Source organism: Gracilinanus agilis, chromosome 3 (assembly GCF_016433145.1).
Source record: "Gracilinanus agilis isolate LMUSP501 chromosome 3, AgileGrace, whole genome shotgun sequence".
Taxonomy (NCBI): domain Eukaryota; kingdom Metazoa; phylum Chordata; class Mammalia; order Didelphimorphia; family Didelphidae; genus Gracilinanus; species Gracilinanus agilis.
In genome coordinates this window covers 120,676,979-120,691,288 of record NC_058132.1, presented here as the reverse complement: position 1 = coordinate 120,691,288, position 14,310 = coordinate 120,676,979, and the positions used below count along the sequence as shown (strand labels likewise).

General features: G+C 40.3%; 1 protein-coding gene across 1 annotated transcript in view; it reads left to right on the top strand.

Annotated features, from left to right (window-relative positions):
* The first annotated feature begins 3,873 nt into the window (after positions 1-3,873).
* The window catches only part of EBPL (EBP like), a 45,460-nt gene continuing 35,023 nt past the window's right edge, over positions 3,874-14,310 (top strand). Inside the window, exon 1 of the mRNA XM_044666044.1 lies at positions 3,874-4,915. Within this exon, the coding sequence (XP_044521979.1) occupies positions 4,739-4,915 (177 nt within the window). The 5' untranslated portion in view covers positions 3,874-4,738. The remainder of the gene's footprint in view (positions 4,916-14,310) is intronic.

The window sequence follows — 14,310 nt, the reverse complement described above, 5'->3', positions numbered from 1 at the left end:
TAGTTTTCCCTCCCAGCTTTGAGGAGTGATTTCTGTGTGTTCACCTACGTCATTAATGATGATGTCAGGGCCAAAAGCAGACTCATTCATACTCTTTAGGTATGGTTATTTATTCAGCTGCAAATTCATTTAACAGTACTGCTATTTAGATTTAGTACTTTGTGAGGATGCGGTAATATCTGTGAAAGCTTTTGGACCCTTTAGGGTGCTAAATAAATGCTAGCTATTATTTATGAACAAGGATGTGATGATTTACAGGCAAAATGGCATATATTCTGTCTGTGATATTCCCCCCCAACCTCACATCATTTTGATACTTTAGTGAATCTGTGATTTCATCTATGCGGGCATTTACTCCAGTGGTACAAATTACAACCAGTCCAAGTCTTACATGTGTGATTATTGACTGCATTTCCTGTAAATCCTCCATAGGGTTTCATCCAGCATAACAATGCCTTCCTCCAGATCTCAACATTATGTAGAAATCAGTGCATGTCCATTAGCCTTGTTCTTGCTACATGACTGGCCCACCTCGTTTGAGATGACATCCTTAGTCATCTTTTGCCCAGAACTTAATTGGCCCCCTGTCTTGTTTCTCCCTTCTCCCTGGCTATCCTCCACACAGCCACCGAAATGGGATATCTAGGTGGAGATGTTTAGCAGTTAAGTGCAAAGGAAAGACTGCAGCTGGAGAGAAATATGGGCTGGGGTCATCTTACTTAAACCCATTGATGCTGAGATCACTGAAAAAAAAAGGGGAGGAGATCCGGGACAGCTTCCTGGGGAATATCCACTTTCAGGAACATATAGTTGACAGTTGATTATTTTGCAAAAGAGCAGTAATCATTTTAGTAGAAGAAGGAGGGAAATGTCTTGAAAGCCTGAGACATAGTTAAAAGGAGGGAAGGGGGAAGGAAAAGGTGATCAATAAATATCAGGTGCTCTAGAGAAGCCCATAAGGATGGTTTTTAAGGAATAGATGTCCACATGTTTGTATGCAGTAGGAAAGTCAGTGGATAGAGAGCAAAATGGAAAATCTGAGAAAGTGATCATTAAAGATTGTGGAGAAAATGGAAGGGAATGGGATCAAGGACATAAATAGAAGAGTTAGGCTTTTTAGCCTTGGCAAGCATAAGAGCCACTTCTTCCTCCAAGGGTAAGGAAGAAAAATTGGGAATAATATAGTAGAGATTTGTGCATTCAAAACTTGGATAGATGCATGGCCTCAGTTTTTCCAATATAAATGAGTTGAAGTGATCTAATAAGAGGGAAGGGCAAGAAGAGTATGTGTAGATTGCTAGTAGAGAGAACAGACATCATGGAGAATACAGGAAACACTTAAAAGGAAAAGGGAAAGGACTGGCTTACAGCAATGAATCTAATTAGTATGGTTGTGTGACTTCCTTAGGAAGAAGATGAGTAGAAGTGGAGAAATACCTGGGGGTAATCCAAGGCTGAAGTTTGGAAAGGGATGAAGAATGGGCTAAGACAGAGCACTAAGGGATTATAGGGCAAGGAAATAGCATAAAACTATATTATTACTATATTTTATATATGCTATATTATTTATATATCCATTTTCATACATATCCATATATAAATACTATATTATTTATACCTATTTTCATAAATATATGTGAATAAAATATTATATATAATATATTACTATAGTATTATTATAAATTAACTATAAAGTCAAGATTTTGAAGGAAGGCAAATGGGGATCCAAATGAGCAGCAAAGCAGTTGTCGGGGTAGGGATAGAGAAGTTTAAGAGGTTATGTGAAACTCAGAGGAAGGAACAAATAGGAAGTTGTGGGAAAAAATTTGCAGATTTAGGTCATGAAGGCTGAACACTAGGGTTCTGATGATGAGATTAAGAGTCTAACCATCCCTATTTGTTGTAGAAGCAGAATTAAGGTATTGGGAATCGAAGATATTGATAAACTGGAAAGTAAGGGTTGTTGAGAGAAAATCAAGATATGTATTGAATACATGCAAGCTTATGTGACTCTGGGCAAGACATTTAACCCCAATTGTCTAGCCCACACCAATTCTAAGACAAAATATAAGGGTTTAAATTTGTAATTAACTTTAAAAATTAAGATATATATTGAAGTCTTCAAGTGCAAAGATAGGTTTTAGAATAAAGAGAAAGCACAAGGTTACGTACAGAACTCAAGGAGGTAGGGCAAATGACCTGGTAGTTTGTGGATAGTTTTATCACTATTCAAGTGACTATAAGGATGGCATTTGTCATCCTAGTCTTAAAATCACCTGAAGTATGAGATTTTGATGCATACCCAACACTTCTGACAAGACTCCCTATGAACTATAATTTCTAGGAAAGCTATTGGCCTAGAAATTATAGTATCAGATGTAGAACTTGACAGAGACTTTAAGGTCATCAAGTCCAACTCCCCATTTTTTTTTTGCAGATGAGGAAACTGAGTCCCATAGTAGATAACTTGCCACGGTCACCTCTAGTAAGGTTCAAAGGCAGGAACTCAAGTCTAACCAACCCTAAGTCTTGCACTCTAGCCAATAAATCATTCTGCCTCTATATCTTCCCACCTCATAGTGAAGAGTGAGTACCTGAGTTACTGGATCCTTTAAAATTAGTAAGTTGATTTTTCTGCTGTAAACTCAGTGGATGTGATATTAGCTCTCACCCTCCCTTTAGAATATAAGTTCCACAAAGCCAGAGACCATCTCCTTTTTGTTTCACTGTACTTGGCATATTGCAGCAAGTGCTTAATCAATGTTTTTCATTCAGTCCTTCATACAAATACTAAATCCCAAAGCCAGGACTCAAATTTGGGTCTTCTGACTCAAAATCTCATATTCTTTTCATAGTGTTTGTACTGCAGTCTTTACTCTATCACTCTTAAGAACCTCTTCCATCACACCCACCCCTTTACTTTTTCCTTCTTTAACAGAAAGCTATCCTTCACAGTAGAAAACTATTGTGGCAATAATGATATCTATAGCCCCTATTTGTGGGACTCAAATGAGAGAACAGTTGTGAAGCACTTTTCAAACCTTACAGCACAATATAAATGTGACTCATTTTTTAATTCTCTAATCCTAACCATTCCCTCAAACTCTCTGACACACCCTCACTCCCAAGCCCTCTCACCTCCGGTGGCAACTATAAGGATTGCTGACCCCAACAAATGTCCAAGGCCCACTTGGCTTTACCACTGTCACTGATTGTTATCAATAATTAAAGCTACTGGGGGCGGCTGGATGGCTCAGTAGATTGAGAGCCAGGCCTAGAGATGGGAGGTCCTGGGTTCAAATCTGGCCTCAGATACTTTCTAGCTGTGTGACCCTGGGCAAGTCACTTAATCCCTATTGCCTAGCCTTTACTGCTCTTTTGCCTTGGAACCAATACACAGTATTGATTCTAAGACGGAAGGTAAGAGTTTAAAGAAAAAATTAAAGCTACTTTCCTAAACTTTTTAAATGGAGCTAGAGTTGAGGGGGAGAAGCAAAGCTCAGCTGAAAAGATTTTTCCAGCCAAGTAAATTGAACGTTTGGTTTCATTCCTCGAGTTTCCTTGCACTTCCTGGTTGCTGCTTGAAATGCAACAATCAGGGATGTATTCCTTTAATTGGATGCTGACTGATGTTAAAAGCAATACCTCTAAATTGTCCTCAATTCCACTCCCAGTTATTTCCAACTGAATTTGAGCTAAGATCCTAGAGTATTTTTTTAAAACGTTTTTCTAAAACTCTTACCTTCCGCCTTAAAATCAATGCTGTGTATTGGTTCTAAGGACTTGCCCAGGGTCACACAGCTGGGAAGTGTCTGAGGCCACATTTGAACCTAGGACCTCCGGTCTCTAGGCCTGGCTCTCAATCCATTGAGCTACCCAGCTTCCCGTTTACCCCCGCCCCCTCCCCCGAGTATTTTTTGATAGGAAGAGGGCCCTGAAGAGAGAAGAAGCTACAGAGGATGGAAGACTCCCAGCACACAACTTGGAAATAACTTGGGGGCACCTTGGTCTAAACCATACTGGAAAAATAATCCTGCTTATAGCATGCTTACCCGCAGGGGCCCTTTCTGCATCTACTTGAAGTCATCCGCCTCCCGCATCTATCTGGAAGCTTTTTCTTAAGATCAAACCTAAATTTACCTCTTGGCAATGTCCACCCATTGCTCCTAATTTTGTCCAAAAAAAAAAAAAAAAAAAAAAAGGAATCTCTCTCCTATCCACAGCCCGCCCTTCCATGAGCAGACCTTTATCTATTCCACAGTTTTGCGTAGGGTCACTGCAGGCTTGTGTCCATTCAGAAAAAGGCGGGGGACAGAGGCCGACTCTCGCTACTGAAGAATCATCACGGACCAGGGGCGGAGGGAGCCGAAACTTTTCTCCCTTTCCCGCCCCTACTGAACTCTTTGATTATGCATACAAACGCGGAAGGGAACCTAGCACAGAAACACGATCCATCGGACGAGAAGGGAAAACTCGTCTTCCTCTGTGGGGATAGAAGAAAGAGAGAAGACCGAGGGGGAAAACGTGTGTGCGGCCCTTCCCGGAGGCCAGGTAGCACCTGCTCCTCCTCTCTCCTCACCCGGGCCCCTCCCCTTGGGGCGGGCTTCTAGGGGCAGGATTCCCTCCTCTCCCGGTTCCTTTTCCTGCTACTATCCTCCCCGTCTCTGCCCCGGCCTCTTTCTCTCCATCCCTCCCTCTCTCCCTCTCCCTCTGGGAGCGAGCCTGCTGTCCGGCCTCTATGTCTCTGTGGCCCGAGGAGCTAGGCAGTACGGCGGCGGCCGGATCGCTGCTTCTGTGCGCCGCGCAGTTGGCGGTTGGCTATGCGGTGGGCAGCCGTCTGGGCCGCGGGGTGGGCGCTGCTGACCGCTGGGCGCTAGTCTGGCTCTGCTATGACGCCCTGGTGCATTTCACGCTGGTAAGTGTGTGGAGTCCTGCAGCCTCTGGCCTCGATCCCTTCCTTCTTCCTGGATCGGCGATGCTACTGCGCCGAGACCAAAGCCATCCCTTCCTGGCGCGTGGAGGCCGGAATCCTTTACCGTGCACCCCCTGCACAGCCAGTGGCTACAGTGATGGGTCTCTCCCGTGATGGCGCTCCAGGTTCTTTCCCCTCCGGCCTTGGACTCTACTAGCTGCTTTTTCCTCCCCTGCCCACTACATCCATATTTGGGGCATCCTTGTGTGTGTAATAAACAGAGAGCCTCAGAGCCCTGAAGCCTAGTATTCCATACCCTCTTCTGATAACATACGGATTGAGTGAACCTGGCAAGTTTTTAAAACTGTAGGAGAAGTCACTTGCCCCCCATTGCCCACCCTTACCAATCTTCCACCTATGAGACAATACACCGAAGTACAAGGGTTTAAAAAAAAACAACTGTAGGAGAGCGTTTGCCGAATTGCATTAGCATTGCAAGTTTTCTCTTTTAGATGCCCCAGAGAGATCAAGATATACATCTATCTGTACATACTACCCAAAGACCCGATCTCGACGTAAAGCTATTGCAGAAGGCTGGCCTGATACCCCGCCTTCAATTTCTAGTGCCCTTCCTTCCAAAGTGCCTCGTCTCTAACTACTCCGTATATATTTTGTATCAATTAACTTTCTTTTCTTGCTCCATATATGATTATAGACACCCATTTCCCCTGTTAGAGTGTAAACTCATTGCAAATAGGGATTGTTTTCAAAAATTAAACGTTGTTATTTATTTTTTATTCTGCACTTTTAAAAAAGGGGCATTTCTGCATACAAGTAGAACAGAAAGAAGATTGTACATGAAACTGCAAATCTATTAGAGCTTCACTTGAAATTTTTTAACCTGTTACTTTCTCTTAAATTTAATTTTTTTCAATTAACAAAATTATAATTTCTCTTCTTCCTACATCCTTCCTTTTGGGGGGGGGGAGGGGAGAGGAAAGAGAGAGAAACAAAAGCCATGTAACAAATATGCAAGTCACAAAGAAAGTACAAATTCTCTCATTAGCTTTGTCCAAAAAAAATCTCATCCTGCATCTCAAATCCAATGCCCTCTCTGTCTATACATAGGTAGCATGTTTCATCATTAGTCCTCTGGAGTCATGGTTGGTCATTGCACTGATCAGGTTTTCAGAATTGTTTGCTTTTACAATATTATTATAATGTAAATTATTCTTCTGATTCCACTTGTTTCACCATGCATTGATTCATTCAGAGTCTTCCTAGGTTTCCCTGAAACCATCCTCTTCATGATTTCTTATAGCTTAATAGTATTTCATGCTAGAGATTGTTTCATTTTCTGTACTTATATCTCCAGTTCCTAGATGTGCCAGCCATGTAGCAGGTACATAATTAATACATGTTGATTGATTGGTAGAAGGACATTCCAGGAAGATGGAACTAATAGGGCAAAGCCCAATAGGAAGTCTAGAAAGTACAGATCATGTTTTGGGGAAATGGCAATGGAGTTTGGCTGGGCAATGGGGTACATGAAAAGGCACAGTGTGGGGCAGCTAGTGCCTCAGTGGATTAAGAATCAGGCCTGGAGGTGGGTGATTCTGGGTTCAAATCTGGCCTCAGATACTTCCTGTGTAACCCCCAAGCAAGTCACTTAACCCCTATTGCCCAGCCCAATGATGGCAAAACTATGGCTTGGGTGCCAAAGATGGCACATGGAACCCTCTCTGTGAGCATTCAGCCTTCTCCCATCAAGTTTGTTCCTAGAAAGACAGAGGGATTCAGACGAAGCTGCTCCCCTCCCCTTCTCCACCCTGCCTGGCAATATTTTTTCATATTCCCCTGCCCCTCTGCCCAGTGCCCAATGGGAGCTCACAGTGGGGAAGGTGGGCAGCTCACTTGCGGCAGAGCTGAAGGGAAGCAGAGCACTCAGTCCACTCCCCTCCCTCACTCTACACTCATTGAGGATATCCTCGATTCACTACCACCCCCATCCCTCCACCCAGCAGCACATTGTGAGGGCTTCCTCCCTCCCTAGAGTGGGGTAAGGTGTGGGGGGGGTACCTAGGCACTCAGTCGGGGTGGGGTCTGGACATAGCACCAGTGGGGGGCGGGGGACAGGATGGGGCCTGGCTCTCCATCTCTAAAATGTTCACCATCACTGGCCTAGCCCTTGCCATTTTTCTGCCTTGGAACCAATATACAGTATTGATTCTAAGATGGAAGGTAAGGGTTTTTTGTTGGGGGGTTTTAAGGCATAGTAGGAGATAATGTTGGATAAGTAGTTTAGACATAAACTGCAAAGAATATTGAATGGCAGGAAAAGAAACTTAAACTAGATTCAACAGGAGATGGAAAGACTCTGAAGACCCAGAATGGGCTGATCTATTTAGCTAACCCAGCCCTATCACTTTACCTTCTTTTTATTTTTTATTTTATTTTATTTTTTAAATTTTTTATCTTTGAAATTTTTATTTAATTAATTTAGGATATTTTTTTCCCATGGCTACAAGATTCATGTTCTTTCCCTCCCCGCCCCCCCTTCCCATAGCCAATGGGCAATTCTATTGGTTTTACATGGGTCATTGATCAAGACCTATTTCCATATTATTGATATTTGCACTAGGGTGATCTTTTTAGAGTCTACAACCCCAATCATGTCCACCTCAATCCATGTGATCAAGCAGTTGTTTTTGTTCTGTTTCCACTCCCACAGTTCTTCCTCTGAATGTGGATAGTGTTCTTTCTCATGAGCCTCTCCGAGTTGTCCTGGATCATTGCATTGTTACTAGTAGAAAAGTCCTTTACATTGGACTGTGCCACAGTGTATCAGCTTCTGTGTATATGGTTCTCCTGGTTCTGCTCCTTTCACTCTGCATCAGTTAAAATGAGGGCAGCTAGGTGTCTCAGTGGATAGAGAGCCAGGGCTAGAGACGGGAAGCACTGGGTTCAAATCTGGCATTTTCTAGCTCTATGACTCCAGGCAAGTCACTTAAATCCCCTTACCTTGCCCTCACCACTCTTCTGCCTTGGATTCAATACACAGTATTGATTCTAAGATGGAAGATAAGGATTTTTTTTTTTTTTAAACCCTTACCTTCCGTCTTGGAGTCAATACTGTGTATGTGTTCCAAGGCAGAAGAGTGGTAAGGGTAGGCAATGGGGGTCAAGTGACTTGCCCAGGGTCACACAGCTGGGAAGTGTCTGAGGCCAGATTAAGGATTTTTTTTAAGAAGTTAAAAATGAAAAAAAAATTTCTAAAGTCAATACAGGGCCACTTGCATTTATTGAGTAAAGGCAGATCTGGGCTTCAGGAAAATGACTTTGGTATTTATATGGAGGACAAATTGGAAAGAGAGATACAGAAGGGTAACCAATGAAGCTACTGCCATAGTCCAAGTAAGAGGGGAGGAGCCATGGACTTAGGTGGTAGCTAGAGGAGTAGAGAAAAGGGAGCTTGTAAGAAAAATGGAGGTAGACCTAAGGAGATTTGGTAACTGATCGGATATGTGAGGTGAGGGAGAGTAAGGAACTAAAGATGATACTAAGTTTGAGATGCTGGTTCACTATAGAATGGTGATGATCTCATTAGTATTAGGGACATTTGGAAAAGGAGTGGGTTTGGGAGAGGAAATATACGGCAAATTGATATCTGCCATAGAGATCCCAACTTTTTCTCCTGAGCCTTGCTTAGAATCACAAAATAGCCAAGATGAAAGGTAAAGGGAAGAAATGGAAATGTGAGAGAATCTTAGATATTATCCAGTCATAGAATCATTAACTTTAGAGCTGGAAGGACTGTTAGAGGTTACTGACACCAACATTTTGATTTTCCAGATGACAAAACTGAAATCTTGAGAAGGGAAGTGATTCTAGTGGAACAAGTATTTGAAGGTACCTGGGTTTTAATGTTGACTCTTTTACTTGTTACCTGTACAGCTTGAGGCAGGACACTTCATCTCGAGTTTTACTTTTCTCTTCTTCAAAATGGTGGCAACAGATTAGAATAGATGATTGTTAAAACCCCTTCCATCTTTACAATGATGTCTTAGCAAGTGGCTAATCAGGAATTAAAAACTCAGTTCTGATGGTCATAACCAATGTTCTTTCAGATGATTTTTTAAAAATGTATTTCTATTTCTTGTTTTTAAATCATCTTGATTTCTCAATATATCCTTCACTCCTTAATCCAGAACAGGGGTCGGCAACCTTTTTGGCCATGAGAGCCATAAACGCCACATTTTTTTAAAATGTAATTTTGTGAGAGCCGTACAGTGCTCACAGTGCACGCTCCTGTAATAGGGCCTGAAAAAAAATTGACTTTATGGCTCCTGCAGAAAGAGCCATATCCGGCCCTCAAAAGAGCCAGATATGGCTCGAGAGCCATACGTTGCTGACCCCTGATCCAGAAGGTCAACTTTTATTAGAAAGATCAAAAAAGAAAGAAATTGAACAAACCACCAAAGTGGGACAAAAAACACCCAGGACCCGATGACTTTACAAGCAAATTCTGGTAAACATTTTTTTTAATAGTTAATATTGGCATTACAAAGACTTTTTGAAAAAAATTGGAAAGTAAGGAGTCTTACATGATTCTTTAAATATTACCTTAATATAACATGATATAATATATAATACTTAAACCAAAGATAGTCAAAACAAAGATTAAAAAAACTATACACCAATATCCCTAAGGAATATTGAAGCAAGAAATGTAAATAAAAAATAAGTAAAGTGAGTTTGGCAACATATCACAAAGATTATACACTATGGTTAGGTTTGATTTTTACCAGAAATTCAGGCTTGGTTCAGGAATAGAAAAACTCTCAAAAATATACCATACTAGTAACAAGAAAAAAATCACATTGTATCAAATTCAGGAAAAGCTTTCAATAAAATATATCTATTCCTGTTTAAAAAAAAAAACACATAAGAAAGCATAGCAAAAATGGTCCTTTCCTTAATGTGATAATTTGTGTCTCTATAAAAATAACAAGCATTTATGTAATGGAATAAATCATAATATAATACGATATAATATCTTTCAAATAAGACCAGAAGAATTAAAGCAAGGGTGTCCACTACTATTTTTTTTAACTTTCCATCTTAGAATCGATAGTATGTATTGGTTCCAAAGTGTAACAGTGGTAAGGACTAGGCAGTTGGGGTTAAGTGACTTGCCTAGGACCATACAGCGAGGAAGTGTCTGAGACCACTACTATTTAATATAGTCCTACAAACACTAGCTATAGCTATAACACAAGAAAAAAGAAATTGAAGGAATGTTTATAGGCAAAAAGGACATATCTTTCCAAATAAGATGATGGTTTCTTTAGAAAAGCTTAGAAGGTCAATTAAAATTAATCAAAACAACTTCAGGGGGCAGCTGGGTAGCTCAGTGAATTGAGAGTCAGGCCTAGAGATGGGAGGTCCTAGGTTCAAATCTGGCCTCAGACACTTCCTAGCTGTGTGACCCTGGGCAAGTCACTTGACTCCCATTGCCCACCCTTACCATTCTTCCACCTAGGAGCCAATACACAGAAGTTAAAGGGTTTAAAAAAACAACAACAACAAAATTGCAGGATATAAAATAAAACCACAGAAATCATCACAATTTCTCTATATCACAAAAACAGCAAGAAGAGATGGAAAAGTTCCATTTAAATAGCTATAAACTTTATAAAATGCCTGGGAGTCTGTACCTACTAAAATGTACACAGGAATGAGATGAATACAACTATAAAACAATCTTTACAGTAATAAAGATAAGTTTAAGTAATTGTAGAAATGTTAAGTGCCCACAGATAGGCTAAACTAATATGATAAAAATGACAATACTACATAAGTTAATTTACTTATTCACTATCATACTAATCAAATTACCAAAGAATTACTTCATAGAGCCATAAAAAAATAATAAAATTCATCTGGAAGAGAGAAAAATCAAGAATCTCCAGAGAATTAAAAAGGTGGGGGGAAAGGGAGCATATCAATAGTGAAGTATCACGAAGCAATAATCATTAAACCAACTTGGTACTAGTTTTAAAAAAATAGAAATTGATCAGTGAAACAGAGTAAGTAATCAACATAGAGAAACAAATAAACCTAGTATTTAATAAACCCAAAGAACCCAGTTATTGGGGAAAGGACTCCCTATTTGACAAAAATTTCTGGAAAACTGGACAGAAATCTGACAAATTGTGTTTAGACCATCATCTCCCATAATATGACAGCTAAACTCCCAATGGATACATGACTAGTAGCCCTAGGGATATATATAAAAAGTCACATAAACAGTAGAGCAAAAATAAATTACCTTTCAGATTAATAAATAGGAGAAAGGTTCTCTTTTCTATTTTCTTTATCATTCCCTTCTATCAGTGCTCTTTTCAGCTGGAGTGCATATGGGAGAGCTAGGCTGTCTTTCATGTTATCACCTTAACCAAAAGTTCCTTCAATTTCACATAACTGGCATATAATCCATTTTTCTTTTGTTATCGCCTCTATTCCTGATTCTGTTAAGGTCTCTTCCCCCTCGTCAGAATTATGTCAGTTGTCTATAGTCTTTATTTTAAAAAAAGATAACCATCTATCCATTTTGAGCCCATTACATAATGAAGTATTAAGATAGGAACATCAGCCTCATTTCTGCCAAACCAATTTTCCCAGCAGTTCTTGCCAAATAGAGAATTTGTTTGTTTTCCATTCTTTATCTAATCTGTTCCACTGATCTCCTTTTCTATTTTTTAACCCTTATTAAATCATCTTGATGGCCACTTGCTTTAAGGTCTAATTTGAGCCTTCTCCTTATACCTACTTTTTTCTCCCTTCCTTGAAATTCTAGACCTCTTAGTCTTCCAAGTAAATTTTGACATTATGATCTATCCAGCTTTCTTAAATATCCCCTTTGTGTTTTGATTAATGTTTTGTAATTGTATCTATGTGGATCTTGAGTGTTTGTTGGTAGATTGGTGGCTCCAAGTAGCTTTAGCATTTTACAGTTCTCTTAAGTGACACTTCCTATTCTATTATAGCCTCCTTAGTTTCCTTAATTGTAAAAGGGGAAAAGGGGGACTTTGGTTTGGATATTAATATTTAAAGGTATGGTCGCCAAGAATTGAATAAATATCAATTCTAAAATGATTTTAGTAATGTATTTATAAAATATAGGAGAGAAAGTAGAAGTAGAGAGATGAGAAGAGGATAGAGTAAGAGATCTAGCTTAAAGAACTAGACTATGTACTCAATCCCTGGCTTTACTCCAGCAGAGCTCCAGAGGTCCCAACCAGAGAGCCTAAAAGTCAATTAACAAGGGATTAGCCATGAGGGCTTCTCCCAATCAAGGGAGCCTCCAAGAGGCTAGTACCTCCAGGGAAGCTAAGGTAGTCAGCCTTCTTCACTCGCCATGTGTAGTTCTAAGGGAAAGATTTAAGAACAATCTCACCAAGGTCTCAGGGTCCCAGGTCCAGCAACCAGCATCTCCAACTCAAGCTCCAACTCCAGGAAAATGAACAAGAACAGGCCCACAGGAAGTTGTCACTCCCTTTTAAAAATGCTTCTTTTTTGTCACTTCCTGTGCCTTCCTCTTAGTTTATATATCCAATCACAACAGATGCTTTGCTTAGGACTGCCCAGGGGGCAATCAGTCAATTCTGATTCATCACCTACTCTTGTACACGCAGATTACAGACTTCCCAACTTGTGAATTAAGTGGTGATGTTTTCACCTTTTATGATTAAATCTAAAGATGGGTAGGGTAGGTTTAATCTCATTATCACATAGAATTTCTAAACTAGCGGTGTTCCCATACTATTAAGTAAGGGGTGATTTTTCTCCCAACAAAAATTTCTAAAATCCCTGAAGGAAACACTGAACAATACAGTTCTTGAGACTAGATAGCATTAAGCATTTTACAAAGTTTGGGCTCTATCTCTTCATTTTCAACCCACTGGGCAGCCCACAAACTCATTACATAAATAAATCAATGCATTATAAATCAAGCCTGGTAATAGTATATAATCTTTGTGATCTATTGCTATAGTCACTTTGCTAATAATTTATTTAAAGTTTTTACATCATTATTCATTAGGGATATTTATATAGTTTTCTGCCTCTGTTCTGACTTCAGTTTGGGTATTATGTTTTAAAATTTTTATTATATTGCATTGCATCATTTCATTATGTTATATTATATTACATTATATATCAGTGATGGGCAAACTTTTTAAAGAGGGGGCCAAAGGAAAGAAAATGCTCATCTGTCAGTCTGTTTCTAAGGCAACTCTTTCGAAGTTTCATTGTATTGTATTCTACTCATTTTAGTCATCAGATTAAGAATAATGTCACATGGCTGGCCCAAAAGAACATTTCAGGGGGCCACATCTGGCCCATGGGCCAGATTTTTTTTTTTGTTTGCCCATCACTGTTATATATCATATCAGGATTGCAATAGATTTGGAAACAAAGGACCTGGGTTCAAATCCTGGCTCTGTCATTTACTATTTGGGTCATTTTAGGCAAATCATTCCTGGAGTCTCAGTTTCCTCATCTGGAAAATTTTGAGTTCAAGGTAGGCTATGAAGATCTTTACCAGCTCCAAATCTTATGATCCTCTGAGTTATAAATCCCAATCTTCCTCTCATCCCTGGCTTGTGGTCCTTCTCACTTGCTCTTCTCTTGTCTCTCTCTCTCTCTGAAAATATGAAATATGTGAGTCTATTATCATATGTAATATGTGGAAGCTTTCCTTTGTATTGGGGTGAGTACTGATGGTAGGAAGGTGTGTATCTAGACTCCCCCCTTGTTAGCTTTCAATGTGCCAGATCAGCTATTCATTCACCCCCACCCCAGGGAAGACCTATGGGGGAACAAACTCAAAGTGGCTCCCCAAACTGGCAAAGCTGTAGTGGGGATGTTGAAGGAAGGTATTGGGGTTCAGTTGAGACCCTAATGGGTTGGATCCCACCTTCAGAGCCAGCCCTGTTGAGACAAGCCTCCCCCACTCCTAAGTTCAAGTTAGCTTTTGCCCATCAAGATGGAGTCAGGTAATGGTCTGCCCCTTGGCCCCAAGATCAGTCACCTCCCCCCCCCAGTGTAATTGCTCCAGACTCTAAGTATCAAACTATCAGGGGTTTATTAAAGGATAAAATAAATTCAGGGTACAGGGGAAAGGTGTAGGGGAATCAAGGATGGTGGGAAGGGATGAACTTCACTAACAACTATGTCTTCTCCCCAAGAGAGCAGCTCTGGACTTTCTTCTGTGACTTGGTCACAGTAACCCACTCTCTCTTCCCCCTACAGTCTCCTATCAAATATTTCTAACTAATATAAAGGAAAGTAGCAGGATAAATGGATTTGAGCAGGATCAGGGAAGGGAACACCGC